The 21,002-nt window shown below is 32.1% G+C and overlaps 1 protein-coding gene across 5 annotated transcripts in view; it reads left to right on the top strand.

Moving 5' to 3' along the window:
- LOC148616098 (putative G protein-coupled receptor 139) overlaps window positions 1-20,602 on the top strand; it is a 49,425-nt gene extending 28,823 nt beyond the window's left edge. For 2 of the 5 annotated variants that reach the window (XM_088581570.1, XM_088581571.1), the window contains exons 2-3: window positions 729-830; window positions 19,271-20,602. In XM_088581570.1, coding sequence (XP_088437696.1) covers window positions 19,281-20,495 — 1,215 coding nt within the window. In that variant the 5' untranslated portion in view covers window positions 729-830; window positions 19,271-19,280 and the 3' untranslated portion in view covers window positions 20,496-20,602. Of the gene's footprint in view, window positions 1-728; window positions 831-10,066; window positions 10,207-17,440; window positions 17,774-18,951; window positions 19,075-19,270 lie in introns of those variants that run through there. The other 3 variants (XR_015921903.1, XM_088581573.1, XM_088581572.1) reach the window with 3 other exon arrangements.
- The last annotated feature ends 400 nt before the right edge of the window (window positions 20,603-21,002 follow it).

Genomic DNA, 21,002 nt, shown 5'->3' with positions numbered 1-21,002 from the left:
AAAACCTATGATTTTTTAGCACTGTATACTTCTATTCCCCATACTCAGTTAAAATTCCGACTTAAAAACATTATATATCTCCACAAAAAAAGATGTTGCACTTTGATACAAATATATAGGTTTTGAGAGAGATTCTTCATATATTGTAAAAAAAAATAATTCAAACCATCTTCCAATTATACAGAAGATGTTTTTTTTGTTTTTTTTTTAAATGCTGGAATTTTTTATCGACAACATATTTGTCCTATCTGGTGGACTCGTTTTTTCAACAACGGTCGACATTCCAACGGGAACAAATTGTGCTCCTCTACTAGCTAATCTATTCTTTCACTCTTATGAGGTTGACTCAGTTTCCGTATTTAGATGACGCATTATTGTTAAACAATCCTAGTTTCGGGGATTGATACATCGCATCTTCCCCAAATAACTTGAGATGAAGGATACTACAGACACTGGGAAGTCGGCCTAATATCTTGACCTACACTTAGAATTTGATGGTAAAGGAAACCTTTTGACCAAAATTCACTACAAACGTGATGAATTTTCATTTAAAATTATCAACTTTCCTTTCATCTGTGGCTGCATCCCTTCTGCACCTGCGTATGAAGTTTTCATATGAAAACTCATACGCAGATTGTTTGTATCTTGCTATCTTACAATTATGCTTCTGGAACAGTGTTATGTTGCTACAAGATTGAAGTCATCACTACGTTTCTTTTCTTTTTCAGGTGAATAGCATTCTGCATGTGTTGGCATAAAGATTCTTCGGCGTAAAAAACAAGTCAACAAAAACACTTGGGTTAATATGATGAAAATTCTGATACAAAACCGTAGGTATTCTTAGAGTTGCCATGTCAAATTTGAAATAGATCAATTTAATACTAACAAAGCTTGTTTATGCAGACTTTGTATACTATTGAAAATGTCTGTTGTCATCATTATCATCCTGGATACTCCTTAAGTCTCCGCATATTGATGTTTTTAATTCACGACTTATACGTTATGCCAGTGCTTGTTAGGTCTACATAAAATTTTTGTACCATTCTAAACTTCTGGCAAAAAGCTTTTGGAACAAGATCATGTTGCCGTGACACTGAAGATTTTACAATAAACTTTACATCAACTTGGGGTGACTAAGAGAACAATTTTTCCTTATACCGTAGTTTTTGTTTCCTATTTAATTAGGATTTTATATCATACCAGCTACTTGACCTGGTACTTGACTTGGTCAGAGAAAAATAAATGACATCCAATTTAAGGTAAAGTTCGGGTTGAATAATTATTAGTACGTTTCTTCAATTCAATTTGTGTAATTTATGATTTTGTCAATTGGTTTTAAACATTTCCTGTTCGTCGATCTAATCACAATGTTTTGTTTTTTTTGTTTTTGTTGTACTTTACAAAGCACTTAAGCAAGCAAGATCTCCAAACGTATACAACTTGATAAATTAACAGCCTCATATCTTGACCTACACTTAGAAATCGATGGTAAAGGAAAACTATTGACCAAACTTTATGACAAACGTGATGACTTTTCATTCAGAATTGTCAACTTTCCTTTTATCTGTGGCAATATCCCTTCGGCTCCTACGTATGGCGTTAATTCTTATCACAACTCATACGTTATGCCAGAGCTTACCGAAACTACGCAGACTTGTTGTATCGGGCTAGAATTCTAACACATAGGCTTTTGGAGTAGGGTCATGAACTCGTGGATCGTTATGGTATATCCATCTGCACCATGAAAACATATTTATTCAACCGGTCATAGTTTTCCTTTCCTCGTTTGTCTACCCCGGACTTGACTTTTTATGAGAAACTCGGTGGGTGTTTCTAGAAAAGCAGAGGACGCTTACCCTACAGGTGCACCTGGTCATGCTCCCAGTTTTTAGTGGAGTCCGAGTTGCTCATTTACTTTTGTTACCTTGTATGTATGATTTTAGTTACTTTATGTTCTTCATTGTGTATGTCTGTTTTCCATGTCTGGTCTTTGTCCCTGGATTACATTCTTTTGATTACCGCTATAACCTTGGTTCCATTGATTACTCTTTCATTGAAACAAATCTGATCGCATTGTTTGGTTCTAAGAAATTATTAACAGTCCAAGTCAAAACAGTTAAAATGAAAAGCATATCAAATACTTGGAGTAAGACTAAAATCATTCCATCAAAATGTAACTTATTTGAACTACTTAATGAAGGAACGTGTTTAGCCTTTGACGTCTTCATCATTACAGAAGTATGTGGTCGTGATCGTCATCACAATCTGATTAACTAAATTAATAATGCATCTGTCGCACTAATGAAATAATATATCTAAAGTTACGTTTCATGTCTCACCGGATTGACAAATTGCCGACTTTGACGCCCACTTGCAATGTGGCGGGTACTGTTGACAAAAAAGATACCCTTCAGGAGCGGTTAATGTTAACCAAATTATAAATAATTCTGCTGTATACATTTTGTATTTCCTACTTTTACGTTTTGACCATGTCTCCTGATTTTGATGTCGCTTATTTGTTTTTTTTTCTATTTGGATGTTTTCGAATGGTTGCCGATATTCACAAAGATAAAAGAAATTCCTTTTCGAATTTTTAAACCATATTTTTTAATGAATTCAAAAACTAATATTTCATGTTTACGTAATCGCTTATATCAATGTTCAAAATCAATCGGTAAAAGTTTTTATTTAATCCAAAATTATTTGGTATTGATTTATCAACAAACCATCGTAATTACTTAAGTTAAGCTAACTTATTTGTGAGTCACGCCATGACCCATTTAATATATTATTGTCAACACAACATATTCTAAAAGTTTTTATTGACTGCTGCTTTCTTAGCCGGGTCACAAGATGTTACAGATAGTGTATTTTCTGATATCTTGTCCTACTCTTAGAGACCGATGGAAAAGAAAAACGCATGGCTAAACTTTACGACAAACGCTATGACTTCTCATTCTATAGTATCAACTTTTCTTTGGGAAACTTTTTTTTCAAATTTGGGAACAAATTGTGCTCCTTTACTTGCTGACCTATTCTTTCACTCTTATGAGGCTGACTTTATAGCTGATTTGATCCAAAAGGAAAAACATCGTTTGGCTAGATCCTTTTATCTCAGTTTCCGCTATATAGATGACGTATTATCTTTAAACAATCCTAATTTCGGGGATTTGATACATCGCATCTACCCCAAAGAACTTGAGATAAAGGATACTACAGACACTGTAAAGTCAGTCATATCTACACTTAGAAATCGATGGGAAAGGAAAACTATTGACCAAACTTTAGGACAAACGTGATGACTTTTCATTCAGAATTGTCAACTTTCCTTTCCTCTGTGGCAACATCCCTTCGGCTCATGCGTATGGAGTGTTCATATCACAACTCATAGGTTATGCCAGAGCTTGCGAAAATTACGCAGACTTTTTGTATCGCGCTAGAACTCTAACAAATAGACTTCTGGAACAGGGTTATGTTGCTACAAGATTGAAGTCATCACTACAGAAGTTTATGGCCGTCATCATGAATTCGTGGATCGTTATGGTATATCCATCTGCACCACGAAAACTGATTTATTCAACGGTTCATAGTTTACCTTTCCTCGTTTATCTTCCCCGGACTTGACTTTTTATGAGAAACTCGGCGGGTGTTTCTAGAAAAACAGAGGACGCTTACAATACCGGTGCACCTGGTCCATGCTCCTAGTTTTTAGTGGAGTCTGATTTGCTCATTTACTTTTGTTACTTTGCATGTATGGTTTTACTTACTTTATGTTCTTCGTTGTGTATGTCTGTTTTCCATGTCTGTTCTTTGTCAATGGATTGCATTCTTTTGATTACCGCTATAACCTTGGTTCCCTTGAATACTCTTTCATCCTTGGCAACATACATTTTCAGCACTTACGTATTGAGTCATGACTCATACATTATGCCAATTTTTGTACCGTGCTTTACTTCTTACAATAAAGCTCCTGATTGCTACAATGGTGAAAGTAATCATTACAAAAAGTTTTAAGGTTGTCATCATGAGCACGTGGATTATTAAGATGAATCCTTCTGTACTATGAAAACCGATTTGTGTACATGTTATACTTTTTCTTTCTTTTTTTATCTACCCCAGACATGAGATTTTCATAAGTAACACGGGGTTTTTCTAAAAAAGCAGTTTATGCTCCTGGGTCATGCTCAAAGTTTTTAGTGAACTTCGTGTTGCTCATTTACTTTTGTTACTTTGTACCTGTTATTTTTGTTATTTCATGCTCTTTGTTATTAGTATATTTTTTCCCTGTCGAGATTTTATCCTTGGGTTAATTCCTACTAGGAACGTTTTGTCACCACAAATCGCCAGTATGATAACTTATCTCCTTCTTCCAATATTAATCTGATGACACTCGGCTTTAAGGGGTTCATCTGTTTGCTTTTTATGTTTATTTTACTCCCCAACCTTCCACAGCTACGTGCATGAGATCAAACCGAATTTTAGTAGGATTTGTTTTTTTTCGTTTTCCCATGTATTTTTTAGTTGAGCTGTGAAATGTTGAGTTTAACATCAGTCTGAAGATATTTGAACATCTGCATGATTTAGATGATTATTGTAATTTCATGTTTCTAGGAAACTGAATTAATGTTGATTAATGTAAAGCAATTACTAAGACTTAATGTTAAATCTGATCACCAAAAAAATCTTAAACGTATCCGTGTTTGTGGCAATTACATAAATAACGCATTAAAATGAATTTCTTGTTGTTTGTAATGAAATCTTAGTTATGTAAGTGACAACAAAATTGCCATAGGAAAGTGTATTATGTCTGAATTTCCTCGAATTTTTAACAATGATAATTTTCAATCCCAAAAATACCACCAATCATTTTCAATACAAGCATTTATATTGATAGATGCTACAACACCAAGGAAATATTATTTACATTGTATCTTCAAGGAACTTCACAATCCTTGATTTGAACATAACATAATCGGATCCAAATCTTATCTTTAGTGATATCACAATGATCAAAAGGAACAATGAAGTATTTTGGTAATTTTTAGACTAAAATGAAAATAAACACATATAAGTATACACAATTCTTTGGAAGGTGGTCTTATTGTCGAAACGCCTGACACACATTATATGTAAATCTTATAAATATACATAATAGTCTAAAATTAAGCCATATTTTTGTCACAATCTCCGCCGTAGGACTTTTGTACTTATTGATTTAACGTAATAGATACTAAATATTTTAACACTGCCTTCTAGAACAATATGTATGATGACATTTTACGAACGTGCAGTTGTAAAGTAGAAAACCTACCTGTTGGACTGATTACCGAAGATGAAGATAAAGCAATACTAAACTTGAAGCTAAAAAAATCTCCTGGTCATGATCGTGTACAGCACGAACATATAAAATATGGTGGTAAAAATTGGTATGGAGGGTGGGGTTAATGTACAATCTATATAATTTAGGGATAACAGACAAGTTGTATAATCAATGATATAAATACTGATACGTATAGCGCTGTTGTTGCTAATCAGTCCTGTTCATATTTCTTTCCTGTGTCACAAGGAGTGAGACGAGGGGTGTTAATGAAGTGTTAACTAACTTAGAAGCTTTTAATAATAGCACAGTTGTTTATCATGGTACTAGCACTAGCTGATGATATTTCAAGTATTAGCCTGTCTCTTTTGGGTTACTTAAAATGCATGATGTGTGCTCGCAGTGTGCTCGCAATATGCTCATAAATGGAGATAAATGGCTCATAATTCTCGTAACAATAAACTATTTTATCCATTGAAGATAAGTCATGAGTTAGTTCCAATACAAGATGACAAATCCTTAGAACGCACTGCGAATGCCTGCAGGAAAGGCCGTAATGCATTCTGTGCGTAACTTCATTCCGAGTTCATTAACCCGAATGGTCTTGTACGTTTGTATAAAACTATAGTGTTACCATTTACCCTATATGGATGTGAAGTATGGACTAACCTTAAAACTGCGGAAAAGACAATGCCTGAACGGTTTCAACATTTTATTGCAAAACAAATACTTAACTTAAAATCTAGAACTAGATCGGACATGTGCGAAAGTCTGTCAGAACTCTACCCAATAACTAGCACTAGCTGATGATATTTCAAGTATTAGCCTGTCTCTTTTGGGTTACTTAAAATGCATGATGTGTGCTCGCAGTATGCTCATAAATGGAGATTTCACTTACTACAGTTCGCCACTAATTCTCGTAACAATAAACTATTTTATCCATTGAAGATAAGTCATGAGTTAGTTCCAATACAAGATGACAAATCCTTAGAACGCACTGCGAATGCCTGCAGGAAAGGCCGTAATGCATTCTGTGCGTAACTTCATTCCGAGTTCATTAACCCGAATGTTCTTGTACGTTTGTATAAAACTATAGTGTTACCATTTACCCTATATGGATGTGAAGTATGGACTAACCTTAAAACTGCGGAAAAGACAATGCCTGAACGGTTTCAACATTTTATTGCAAAACAAATACTTAACTTAAAAACTAGAACTAGATCGGACATGTGCGAAAGTCTGTCAGAACTCTACCCAATAACTGCTGCCATTGAAAAAAGGAAATTATTTTTAAATAAACTTGTGTCGTTAGATGACAATCGCTTAACGAAGAAGATATTCCTTATTCGTCTCTTTTCATTCCTCGTTGCTACGGAACGCACTCATTTTGGTTCCATTTCTGACATTTTTTAAATTTTATTATATTATGAGCTCCATGGGTACCTAAAATAATTTTTATTTACTTGCCTAATAGACGTGAATGGAAATCAATCGTGAATAATTCAGTTTGGCAAGTGCAAGAGACTAACTGGCAATCCCGCACTAGTGTTGATGGAGACTTTCTTCGGTTTCGACATGTCATCAACAGCGTCGAATTGACACCGTTTTGGAAACAAGCAGAAATACAGTATGATATAAACAATTATTTTTTTTTTTACAAAACTCTTAACTGATACTCCAAATATAACCGCTGGTTTATTTATTCTATGCAAGAGATTATTTGTGTACATATATGTTCACGCCTGCTGAGGTTGCAAAGCCTCAGACAATAGAATAGGCTCCTGAGATTTGCAAATGCAGAAAATATCAACCCTACCCCACACCCACCCCATGAGTAACTAGTCCGTATCATGAAATATCTTTTGTTGTAATATAGATAAACTGTAATTTACAATTCATGTCAGTTGAATTAAAGTATGTCAGAAAATTACAGATCATTCTGAATTGTCATTAAAAATATAAAATGGAATGAAAATTTCAGTACATGCCTTATCAGAAATTATTCTTGCTGTTTGTTTCGTACAATTTGTTTAGTTAGTTTTTATATTTTGCTAGAATGATTATAAGTCTATATCCACAGATTTCTTTCTTTAACTTCAAAAAAAAAAAAAAAAAAAAAAAAATACCAATTCGATTCCTATAAAGTCTGCGTCAACCTCGGATTAGTAAAACTTAAATTTGGAATTAAAGTTGAAATAAAAAGAAACGGCTATTCTGCGAATATAACTCCGTAAAGTGCCTAACTACACAAGAGATAATTGACAACAGAAAGTAGTCTTCGGTATCATTTTCCTTATTTTCTTATTTATCTTTTATAGCATTTAAAAAATAAAGCTTACAAAAACAATAGGAAGACATAATTGTTGTTCGGGGAGTGTTTTGTAGTCTGATATACATTGGTTTCAATATTATGTAATATACGGTACCAATTAGTGTTTTAAATGCAATTAAGATGCATGTTGCGATATGTAGGAAAAAATATTTAAATGTTAAATGTTGGTTGACCTATATGGTATTTTGTGTCTTCATTGGGAAAATACCTTGTCGAACTCGAACCAATTGTAACAAACACAGATTCAGTTTCATAAGCAATTTGCTTTCTTTTTATCGGACAGTCCTTTCAAAACAACTCAAAAATGACGTACACAGACAGCGTGTTTATAACTGATAATAGTGGTTTCCAAACACAAAGGATTTGATAAAATCATATTGACATCCATTCATTTTCATATGTATCATGTTCAATATTACAACATAATGCATTGATTCTATAATTTGATACTGATTTGTGTTGTTCAAGGTGTTTGTCTTTATTTCCGATTGTTTCGTTCTAAGGATTGTCTCCCTTTATTGCTACTTGTTATTTGTATACCATTATACCTTTTCATGTAAAAGACCAATTTGTAGTCATTGGATGTGCATTGTTAAAGCCAAAATGATTCATTAAAACTATATCAATTTACACAAAACAAATGAAATGTTATTAACACTGATAAATCGAAAGTGTAAGGTGCAGTGGATAAAAAGTGAATGTTCCGGAAGTTTATATTACACATACTATCTAAACGTAAGCTTGGATATGAGGGAAATTGTGACAAACACTTGAAACGTATTGCGATTTTCCGTTTCAAATTGATTATTTTTGTTTTGATAATTACTAAAATTTCAGCATATACTACAATAATTCGAAAATCGAAATTCTAAATAATTGCAAATCGGTAAGGGTTTCAATGCAGGCTTTTCTCATCCTTCTTCTTTGCACAGGATGCAAAATATCTGGTGAGTTAGTATCAATAGGCAGTGAGCAGCAACTCGTTGGGCTCTAATTGGGCAGTTCTGCGTGCAAACTTCTGAGGCAGAAGTCAGCCTATGCTTATTCAAACAATTGGAGTGCACGTTGAAAGGTCACTTATCTTCCACTAAATAGATGGATTTAGCTCTACACTATACTCATGAAGAGTTGTCAATTAAAAGCACTACAGGCACGATAAAGTTATAAAGATCGTATATCATCTATCTCGTATTTTTAAACGAGAAAAATAAGCTTTTACCTAACCATAAATTCCTTACAAATCTACATTACATACAAACAATGCTATAAAGTCAAAGTGAAAGCTATCTGTAATTTTATCACTTTAAATGTATGCGGAAAAAGCTGAACCGCCTCCCTCTTTTTTAACCATCTATACCCATACCCATGAATTTTCTATTTTGTCAGTGGAAGACTTGTTTTGAGTATTTGGCTTATAACATTAATGTTTTTGCTCTAAACTATCACAAAAAGTGCTTAATAAGTAAGAATCCTCATAAATTTGAATTCTTATACTTTACATGGGAGCTGGACAAACTTTCTAATCCGCATACATGAAATCTATTTTTTTTTGGAAATTTTTCTTCCTTCTACTTGCTTAAGTTTTTCTTAACTTACTTAAAATAAAAGATATAACTACAAGCGAGTAAATAGAACCATAAGATATGCCATAAAACAAAACAATACTAACAAAAAAAGGACATTTTTTAACCCATCAGGACTTTAAACTGGTCAAAAGCATATATTTGGCTGATTTTTTAAAACAGTTGTAAAAGTTGTAATATTATGGAGGGAATTTTGATTGTGCGTCACTCTTTGCATGGGTTTTAAAAATTTAAGACAGTTTGGAACACTTTTGAGAATAATAATATTTTACCATACATATCAGTTCAGGTAACAAACTACTAATGTCACTTCCCATAGGCTCCAATGCTAAGTTTAATGCGATATGGAGCTTCTTCAGTATGTTTAAACGGAAGAAGACTATACATCACCTATTAGCTACATGTTTACAATGATAGGCCTGAAAATATTATGCACGGTTTACTACCTTGCAGTGCGATATTGGCTTTTAGAAGACGACATGGAGCTATTTAGAGGCTCAAGTGAGCCAGAATTGTTCACCTGGTTTACCATTTGCTGAATTGAAAAACTTGAAGAATGAGACAGGCAATGTCAAAATTAACTGAATTGTCAAATGCAAAAAATGATTTTAATAACATTCTTATGACCTGAACCAGAATTTTGCTTAAGGCAACAGTTTTTGAATTATTAAAAGAAAACTGTATTCTGACCTCTATGTTCCGGTTTTAGTATAGGCAGCAGTATCTATTCGCGGATCAAAAAATACAAGTCATTTGGAGCACTATACACGAAAGAACCAATATGCTTATTTAAATGATCCAAATCGGTTTTAGAGAAGATTTTCTATGTTGTAGAGTACCTGAACCGATCCACGCAACGGTTTGACGGATTGATGACCGTTGACAGATTGATCGCTGACAGATCGATAACCAATGACCGGTCACAGATCTGATCGCAGTTTTGTTATGTAAAATGACGGATGATCTGTTTAAGATAAAACAAATGTAAAATAAAAGTAAAACAAATTGATGTATGAATTTATTGCATTATGTAAATATGTGTAAGAAAACATGGCAAACCGTAAAATAAATTGACCGCTCTGTGGTCACGTAATCCGATCATTGGCTTGATCTGTGATCGATGACTGATCGCAATTTTTGTTGTACGGATCGGTACAGGTACTGTATATATGGGAACAAATTACGAATTGTTTCAGAATCCATAACTCCTACATAAGTAGAAGAATCGTTTAAAAATTTTGGCAAAGGTCTGTCTATTGATGCTGAATAAATTTACCATCTGCCAGAATTTTCGTAAAGGCAGCGGTTTTTAAGTTATTTACACAAAAATGCCTTCAAACCACTCTGTTCTATTTTTAGTAATGGCGGTCATGTTTTTTCACGGATCATAAATTCCAACGGTCATTTTGTGCAACGTACTCTGAGGAACAATCAAGCCAAATTTACATCCTGTCGGTCTAGTAGTTTTAGAGAAGATTTTCGAAAATTTGTCCACGACAACGACGACGACGGACGCCAAGTGATGACTCAATTGTGCAGATTTCATGTGCACTTTTTCCACAGCGACATAACACAAGTGCACTAAAACTTGTTTAGGACAATTACGTTCTAAGTACGTTCTAAAAGCTCTTTGGTTGAATTAGTGGTATTTAACCTTGAGACATCGACATTTATTCATAACTGTTGTTCAAAAATACGGCAAATTGTTTAGTTAATCTATAGTTTTTTACTTTATGAGAAAGATGGATCAGTTGTTTCATTTGGTAACGCTAGAAACAGTATATTTGTTGTTTTGATGGAACACTGCGATATTGACGGAAACATAAATCAAAAATAATAATTTATGCTGTTGAAAGGTTAAACGTTTTTTTTAAACTTTTCAAACACATTCGGTTTTCGACTTTGGAACCTTACAGTTTGCAGTTTAAAAAGTCTGTGCGGCAAACTGGCATTTAATTAACTAATCTTATCTCAATGATAAGTGCATATCTCCTCAATCGACGCTAGCTTTATTTGTCAGCTTTTAGATAAGAATCTATAAATCTATATAAATAATATAACTCTTTTCATTGAACATTAAAATATTCTCATTCAAGGTTTTTAATTATTTATGGTCAAGATTTGTTAAAGCCATCAGTACATAGAATAACTGACATTTTTGTCCTTTGTTAAGATTTTCAATTCGACCATTAAACAAAAAGAAATAGAACACAATTCTCATTGTGACGGGAGGATGATATTGATCACACGCCCCTTGGTTTACCACGCTACACAGTTTATTCGTGAGATAAGGAGTGACACACCATGCAGCGAACGATTAATAAAACTCCCTCTCATTCTAAAACATATGCGATTTCATACAATACACATTTGTTTAGTTTAGTTTTGGTTTTGTTTGAATTTCTTTTTTATTGAACATTATCAGGAGAAATGTTATTGATAGTCTTATTTAATAATAGCAGTTATGCTGCTTTTAATTGATGGAGTAAAAAGTGATAATGTTTAATTGTCTTTTTTCTTGACTGGTAGACTTGTATTTCTTCACACGCAATTGCCTATTTGCCTTTAAACACGCAATTTTGTATTTGTAGGTAATCATTTGATTTCCTTTCAGACACATTGCATTTCAGTTAGACACTGCATCTTTCTGTTGATTTTTGATTAAATGGATAAAGACATTGAAACTTAGCATTAGAGTGAAATACTTTAACCCAGCATAATGGAATCATACATTTGGGCCATATATCTTATCCTAATCGTTTTGAACTTATAAAAAATAAATATCAAGTATATTGATGGCATTTCTACTGCATAAATTGAAAACTTAAGTCCGATTTTTTTCTGCTGTGATTGCTTTATTCTCTTTAGAATTAAAACGTAAAGCATGACAAAGTAGACACTTGTTAATTTATAACAAAAGTAGTAAAATTGATTTATCGATGCAATGTATCATTTTATCTTATTATTATTATTATTATTATTATTATTATTATTATTATTTATTCTTTTTTTTGCTCTTGAAATTTATTTGCGATGTTATTGTTCCACACAGAAATACCCAGACAATTTTACGTGTAATTTAAAAAAAAACGAACATGTAGTTTTCTTCTATAAGCTGTACAGGTATTTTATGCAGTAACCTCTCGTCAATAGCATAAGAATCCAATATATTGAAAGATACAAATCAAATCCAAAAAATAATATACATACAAGAAGCACTCAAAACCAAAGCAATCGAAAAAGAAAAGCCAAATCAATCCCCGAGAGGGCACTACCGTGTGCAATTCAAGGAATGAAGCCCTGGTGGTTTATACATTTACAATTATGTAATACTGCAAATTTTGATAAAAATCTAATACAGTTAAAGGGTAAGACAAGTGTGACTACTAAGTAGTTAAATATCCTCGGGGACCAAATGACATTATACTCATTCTAAGACTTTATTGCAGGACACATAACCCGTGTAGACAACCTTAGTTTTGCAGGTTTTATATATAATATATTAGATGGAATGTTTCCAACGGAAAAATCAATACGAGTTTTTCTCAGTGATCACAATATGAAAAGAGGTAAAATCTCTCACTTACTATATTCGATTTATTTGTTTGTTTGTTTGTTTGTTGTTTTTCAGTCCAGTGATATGCTTAAGATATCACATTCGGGTAAAAAATAAAGAAGAGGGTAACGACATTACTGTTGCTAAGTGTTTTCTCATGGCGAAACGACCCCATTCATAATGTCGGGCATTACATTTTGAAGGTATGGCAAAGTCGCCATTTCCGCATACATGCAGCTAATAGATCTGGCTGGAGAACGTATTAGAAGTGATATAAATTGCATACACATATGTTGAAGGAAATTTGCCACAGACAAATAGACAAATTTTTAATAAGGACATATGAGTTACGAGCCTTCATACGTTGTACTTTGTCGATCACTAATAGTAGGTCGGGATATTGGGCAGACTACTCTTGCCTGCAGTGTCATTTATCCTCAGTTGTATTGTAAAATGTGGTGTAAAATCAATGATCGACAAGTACCATTTTTTGCAAATTTAATACCGCTAGGATTATTTTTAATTGACTGTATATATCAACTTTGACGCTTTGAGGCTAAATTTAAAAAGATAAATCAATTATTTTTGGTAACGAAAGCAGAGAATGCATATTGTAAAAAAATCATTTGTCTTGTGTTCAGTTTTTCAATTTGGTACTTGGATGAATTCATGCCTAAATTTAGATATATTTATTATTTTAATTTTGTCCGGAACAACACGTTACGCTATAGAGATCAATGCCTGACTTTGAGGACAAACGGTTCACACAAGTATTTAATAGCAAAAAAGATGGACACTTTGAATTTTATGTTTTAAATTTGAAATTTAATAACTAAGTCTATTATTTGGTAAAATATGAAATTACTGTATTATATATAATTGAAAACAAGCTGTTGTGTATTACATTCAAAGGTTAATTGATAAACGAAATTGAATAAGAAGACAAGACAGAAAATGGTATAACAAGATAAAATGGAAATCGCTTTGCGACATTGAAGGTCCAAATTTCACGAAAAGCACATATGTAATAAAAATCAACAAAAAGATAAAATGGCGTTAGTGTGCATTATATACAGTTGAAATGGACATGAACATAAACTACTTTGATAAATTCATCTTGTTCACTTTTATATTGTGTAGCAACAATTAATTTATGTTTTGTTTAATATCAGCACATTGTTCATTTAATTAACTGTCATATGAAATGTTACTAGCAAGTTCACAAAGAAAATACCCCCGCTACAAATTCAGTTCAATGTTAAATTTAAAAGTTCAATTATCACACTTCCTTGAGCAGTTTAGTTGCGCTTCAAAAGTTTAGCATGTAAAACACCTTAAGTTGGATTTGTTTCTCTTTTGAGTGCTCTGACAGAATACATATTCCTTTATTCTATCTACACATAATGCCTAAGCTTCCTAAGTGAATTATAGGTTTCAAGCAGGTTGTATGTCATTCCATATTAGCAAAAGGAGGTCTGGTGTGAGTTTGTAAAAACACAAGCGTAAAAACAGTAGTCAATTCAACGTTATAAACTAGACTGAAATAGCACGGAACGCATATATTTATGTTATTGAATTAACTATGATCAGATAAAGATACCGACATGAATATTTTGTGAAAGGGTAGAAATGCGCTAAACATTATGGGGCGGGACTGTACCTCTCCTTATACACAACGACAGACATATATTGTGTATTTGATTAGGACATGAACTAATATAAAATCACTTTCAAGGGACTTTAAAAATTTATATGGGCCTCACTATCCCACTCAGACACAATATGAACATTTCAACCTGTTCACTGGTCTTTCTATTAGGTACTCCCTGGAAGTAGAAGTAGACAAAAAAAAAACACACACACACAAACAAATACACAACACAACAAAACAACATAAAACATCTTTTTCGTCAAAAAAAAAAAATATTAAGTACCAGTACATATACAATTCAGACACTGTTTATCATAAGGTGATTTATGGTGTAGAAAAACCCACGGAACAAATGATGCGTTTTTGGTCTACATATGCTATATTTTTTTTGTGACACAAGTCATTTCGGTATTTAGATCTGTACTTTTGAGAAAACTACAATTTAACCTCCCACTAAAATCAACCAAATCAAACCAAATCAAGGACAATTACTCTTGCAAAATGCTAATTTCGTGTACAATCTACATGAATTTCATCTCTTTATAAAACTGAATTCGGTAGGTTTTTGACATGCATGAAACACCCTTTGTTTGTTTGTTTGTTATAGTCATTATCGAGTACAAATGAAATCACTTTACTACGGGCGGCATTTACTTAAACCTGATAAAAAAAGGTTCATAAATGTCTATTGCATGAACCTAGCTGATATTATATGCCTTTGAACAAATTCGCATTTTCCTCAACAGTTAAAGAGTGCAATATTCTGTTGGAAAACAAATGACTTAGTAATTTAATGGGGACAAACACAGATTGTTGTCTGACAGCTAATAGATGCAATTCGCATTCAACTATCGTAGGCATTTGATTCTGACCAGGATGTGAAACTGATTTTGATGCAAATCATTTCTTTTAAAATAAAAGTTATCACTTACAATGTCAATTGTTATTTGGTTTGGTGATAATGTGATCGTGGTGTCACATTTTCGGGCGATTTACATGAATGGAACATTTATATGAATAGCTTACTGGCATGCAATTATTGGATCCTACATTCCCCCTTTTTTTTTACTTTAATTGATTAAAACCGGTTCCCAGTAATATTACCTTTACCTTTTCCTCGGGTATTCACGTTAAAGTCAACCTGCCATTTGAAATATCGTAAAGACCGACATTGAATTGAAGGCATATTAGATAATTAATTTTGTTTTAATTTGATTTTCTTTTTCTTTTCTGAAAGTTAAATGCACTGTATCGCATTTTTATTTTCTCCATTTAAAATTGATATTTGGTTTGATATCAATTACCAAATTGTCTTCATTTTCTTTCTGTCGTCTAATTGCAACGGGCTTGCCTGAATAGCACTCTTATTTCAGTGCCCATTAACTTCAATTTCGACATATCTGTTCAATTAGTCGACTAATAAATACCACAAATAATTTCTTAATCAAAAAAATAAATTAAGAAAATTTTAAAAGCCATTAAGGCATTGTAAATAGTATGTAACTTAAGGTTTTACATTTTATTGTCTTGCCCCCCCCTTTTCTCCAACAATATGACGTCACACACTTCGTTAAAAATACAAACGCAAGTTTTATAACAAAAACTGACACAAATGTAAGTAAACATTTGACGCAAACAAAGCAAACTGCTTAAATCCTTAGTTTAATTAAACTTGCCAGTCATGTGTCTCACGTGTACATTTAATAAACCCTATTAACTTGTTACTTCAGTAACATTAACGCCTAAAATGAAAAAAAAAAGATATTGGTCTATAAACAGAAAAACCTATATTTCATCCTACCAGAATTATCTTATTTCTGTATGTACAAAGATACTCTTGTTATATTTTGTTTAAATAATTAATGAAATAAGAATCTAATGGGATTCAGAAAACAACATGAAATATCCAAGAGGCTCAGATGATTTTTGTTTTATTAATATTTACCAAATAAAATATAATTCGGTTAAATAACTTTTCTTCATGCCATTTAATCATAAAAATATTACGTCAAATAAACTGAAAATCACCCAACTTCGAAAAGAACTAAACTGTCCCATTTGTCTTCCTGCTAAACGGTTGTTGGCAGTTTTGTTGTTGTTTTGGTTGTTTTAGTTTTTTTTTGTACATTTATTTTTCGTATAATTTTTGTTAAGGTAAATTCATTCAAATTTGAATGAACTAACTTTTGTTAGTTAAACAATGACTTTTTCCGACGCAGTCGATATAGTTTCACTTTTTATCCTTTGACCTTAAAGACGCTCTTCCATAGAAGCGCAATTCACGTGACCGAAAGTTTGTTTCCCGATTGGCTAAATATTGATAATTTAGTGGCGTTTGAAAATACTGCATCGGGAATTAAAATTTCGAGTCATGTGTTATTCCCTGAATAAAATGTAGAAAATTATAAGTAAAAAGAACAATTTTTACTGCGTCGGCTATCTTTTTTTAAAGATAGTACTTGTTTCTATTATTCCGATAATTTTAAAATTCATTTAAGGTATATTTGAAGGGAAGTAGTAAAGAATCATCAACCTGTATTTAGGATTGTCTAATGTGAGTTTTTTTCTTTATCTTCTAGTGACATTTGGAACTTGCCAACGCTAAGTATGATCAGACATGTATCATTTTGTTACAAAACCGCGCACTAGTATTGTGTACATATCTATCAAAGTTTGATTTTTCGTATTTGAAATTCTTTGTTTAACATCATCTATAAATCTGTGTTTGGAGCAAAGTTGTTTACAAAAAATTGGCTTGTTTCAACAATCCTATGCATACGTCTTTTAAAAAAACATTTCAACGAATCAGCTTAAATGATAACATTTAAAATAAACAATTAAAACGACAATTCTGTTGCAAAAATACTTAAGTTGGAATTAATATAGATTTTTTTTATTATTTCGAGTAAAATCTTAAGATAATATTGACGGACAACAGACTAAAAAACAAATGAAACAGAAAGTCTAAAATCGAGTCATTTAACGTCAAATGTGGTAATCAAATATCACGATGCATTGTGTGATAATTTCTCTTCCATGCAAATTCTTTTGATTCGATGTAAGAAAATACAAACATAATTAAATGGTATAAGATTTTATTTCCTTATAAATCTAAGTCAGTGATAGCGACAACCTTATAGGATATTTGAATTTACTTTGAACTTTAGAGAGATGTATATGACAAGCTATGTGCTAATTGATTTCAGTGTATATAATAAGCATTCAATCAGCATTATATTCATATGTGAATTGTCTTTGTCGATACTTACGAATGCTGTTAAATCTAATTCAAACAAGAGAAGTGAACTTTGGATGTTATTTTATTTACATAGTGGTAAGTTTATACATTTTGTGTGAAAAAAATATAGCATGTTCTTCTTACTATTCATTATTCATGAAGATTTCAACAAGATAAGTTTGTATATCTGCTCTCTTTTTTTCTTAAATATTTTTTTAAGTAATATAATAACATTGCATATTTGTCTACATCATTCCCATCAGAACTTACAGACTTTGTGTGAATGTATAAATGTAATTGCTAGTTGTCATTCTATAACTTGCAGTACATTTTACATCCAATTAGTGAATATTTTTTCATAAAATTTTCTATACTAGCATTAAAATATCTCTGCTCTTTGAAAAGTTAATATAAAAGTAAATGTTGTGTTAAATGAATTGGTGTCAAAATGCAACATACTTTATCAGCGCATCATTCAAAAAAAGGTTTGAAGCGGTATTACCCGTTATTTCATAACTCGAAATATAAATTTCGAGTAACGTCCTTTTATGGCTTTTATCAATGTCATGTACTGGGGAATATAAATCTGCACAATGTCCACTGTTTGAAGCAATTTAATACCTATAATGATCTTACAAGGACAAACGAAAACTTGATTTCACGCTTAAGCCATTTTAGTTTGACTCCTATCTTACGCAGCCGTTGACAACATAAGCATCATTTATGTATAGTTTAACATCTCATCAAAGGAAGACAAAAGAGCTTATTTAATATCTCATAACAGATTTCATGGGGCAAATAAAGATAAATAAAATACAATAAACAACAACTTAACTTTTACACAAATAATGATATTAAATGGTGTTGGATTCAATCAATCAAACTCCAAATGGACATGTAATAAAGCAGAGCAGAGGAGATTAAAGTAAAGATGGTGTTTGAATTAACAAAATTTGACCAAAATCAATCAAACGTAAATCCAATACTACAAGATCTTAGTTATTCTAAACCTGTTCAGGTAGTGTTAATAAAATAATTTAATGCGATATGAAAATTAGATTCAATAACTTGTCTTACACATAATTGAAAAGAATGACGCCTTAGTAATGACTAGTCTTTTTAACTTTTAAATTGATTAAGTACCAAATGGTTATCATGTTGTAGAATCGCAATACGCATGTTCGATTTCGATTCTGTAACTTGAGACCATTGACGCAAAATGGATTCATCTTTATGTATGAGCTGATTTGCAATCTTTTATGGAATGAATAAATATTTACTTAGGAATAGATTTTAACGCACATATTATTTGCGTAACAAAATTAATTGCTAATTTACATTCAGCTCAATGAACAATAAACAAGAATTTAAAATTGGGTAAAAGAACTTTCAGAAAGGTAAGCCACAAGATGATCAATCGAAATTTTAAATTATGTCAGAAATCTGAGAATTCAATCATTACATTTCCGAACTTGTTAATGGTATTCTAATTTTACTTTCATGATTAGAATTATATGTATTCTAAACCTGATTTGAAAGATATACAGTTTTGTAGTTTTTCTTATATTCAGTCTTTCATTTTTTTTATTTCAGACTTTGCCTGATGGATCCAAGCATTTACGATGACTTTAATATAACACAACTATTACTTCACATTCACTTAAACAATGGTACGATTCCAGAAGAATTTTACGAACATGCGTTTTTACTAAAACAAAGACTTTTTGATCACCAATTGCATCAAAATATCGACTTTCGCCTTCACAAGGCACTACTTCTGTACATACCACCGATACTCCTAGTTTTAGGAGTGATAGGAAATGTTCTCTCATTTTTTATACTTCGCCATAAGACGATGACTCGGCAATCTACAACTCTATTTCTGGCAGTGTTATCAATTGCAGATTCGTTAGTATTATTGGTTGGTCTGTTGAGAAAATGGGTAGGGGAGATAACTGGAATTGATATTCAATCAGAATCTATGGTTATTTGTAAAATCATAACGGTTTTGGGATATTGTGTTAGTCATTATTCTGTATGGCTGATTGTTGCTGTTACTATTGAGAGATTCATTGTTGTGTGTAGACCACTTCAAGCATCTCGATATTGTCAACAAACAAGAGCGCGCAAAGTTGTTCTTTTAATGGTCGTTGTCTTTTTTATATTTAACATTCATTTCCTCTGGACCGTCGAATTGACGGAAAAGGAACATAATGGTAAATCTGTATTGTTATGTGACGCCGCACCTAAATTTATCATGTTTATAGAGCGTATATGGCCATGGATAGATTTGGTGCTTTACTCTCTTTGTCCGCTAGTTATTCTATTGTTCTTTAATACTTTAATAATCAAACAGGTAGTGAAAGCAACTGTTGGTCGAGATATCTTACAGAATGGACCATTGATGAAAGTTGATCCCAGACGGAATTCAAAAGACACTAATGTCAAACTAACAATAATGCTCTTAACAATATCGTTCACATTTTTAGCCACCACAGTTCCTATGAATGTCGTTATGATATTCACCGTGATGTGGAATAAAAACGACGACCCAGAACAGTTTGCAAAATTACTGTTGATACGAACCATATCAGAGCTATTAATGTATCTGAACCATTCTATCAATTTCTTTTTATATTGTGCCACAGGACAGAAGTTTAGAAATATTGTAGTTAGAATGATTTGTGGGCGTTCTACATCAAACATATCGAACTTGTCAGATCACAGTCAACATTTGTATTGCTCAAGAGGTTTTGGAAACAACAACAACTGTAAAAGTCAGAAATCAGACAAGTCAGAATATGAAACTGCTCTATAAGGATCTGTGATACTTTATTTCTTAATTTTTATGTGTTTTTTTATACAACCTAAAATGTCATTCCTTTGTTATATTTCTTTTGTTAAAACTACTTAATAAATCATAACTGCTAATACTGTGTTTGTATACTTTAGAAAAGTACCTTTATTTAAGCATTAATCTGCACTTAGTTACCTAAATGCTCATGAAGATGGAAATGAAATATATCTTAAAGATATAAACACAAAACACTTGATCATTCTTAAAAGCCCACTTAAAAACCACACTTTCTACTATTAAGTGTCAGTATCTATAAGAATCAGCCCACTGGTGAAATATGGTATAAATTCCCACCACTTTGAAAGTTTTATTTGACTATTTACACCATCATAAACATTTTTCCATATCATTTGGTAAATTGGATATAATTTATTTGAAATGCACTGAAAATGAACAATTAAGATAACTCTGTCAAATATCCCATTTTTTTAACACTTTATTGAAAAAAAATTGAACAAATCCAGTGAT

Source organism: Perna viridis, chromosome 5 (assembly GCF_037379345.1).
Source record: "Perna viridis isolate PV_CMFRI_1.1 ecotype Kerala chromosome 5, ASM3737934v1, whole genome shotgun sequence".
In the NCBI taxonomy this organism is placed as follows: Eukaryota; Metazoa; Mollusca; class Bivalvia; order Mytilida; family Mytilidae; genus Perna; species Perna viridis.
Note: the sequence above shows the minus strand (reverse complement) of the source record. Positions and strands in the feature narration are given on the sequence as shown.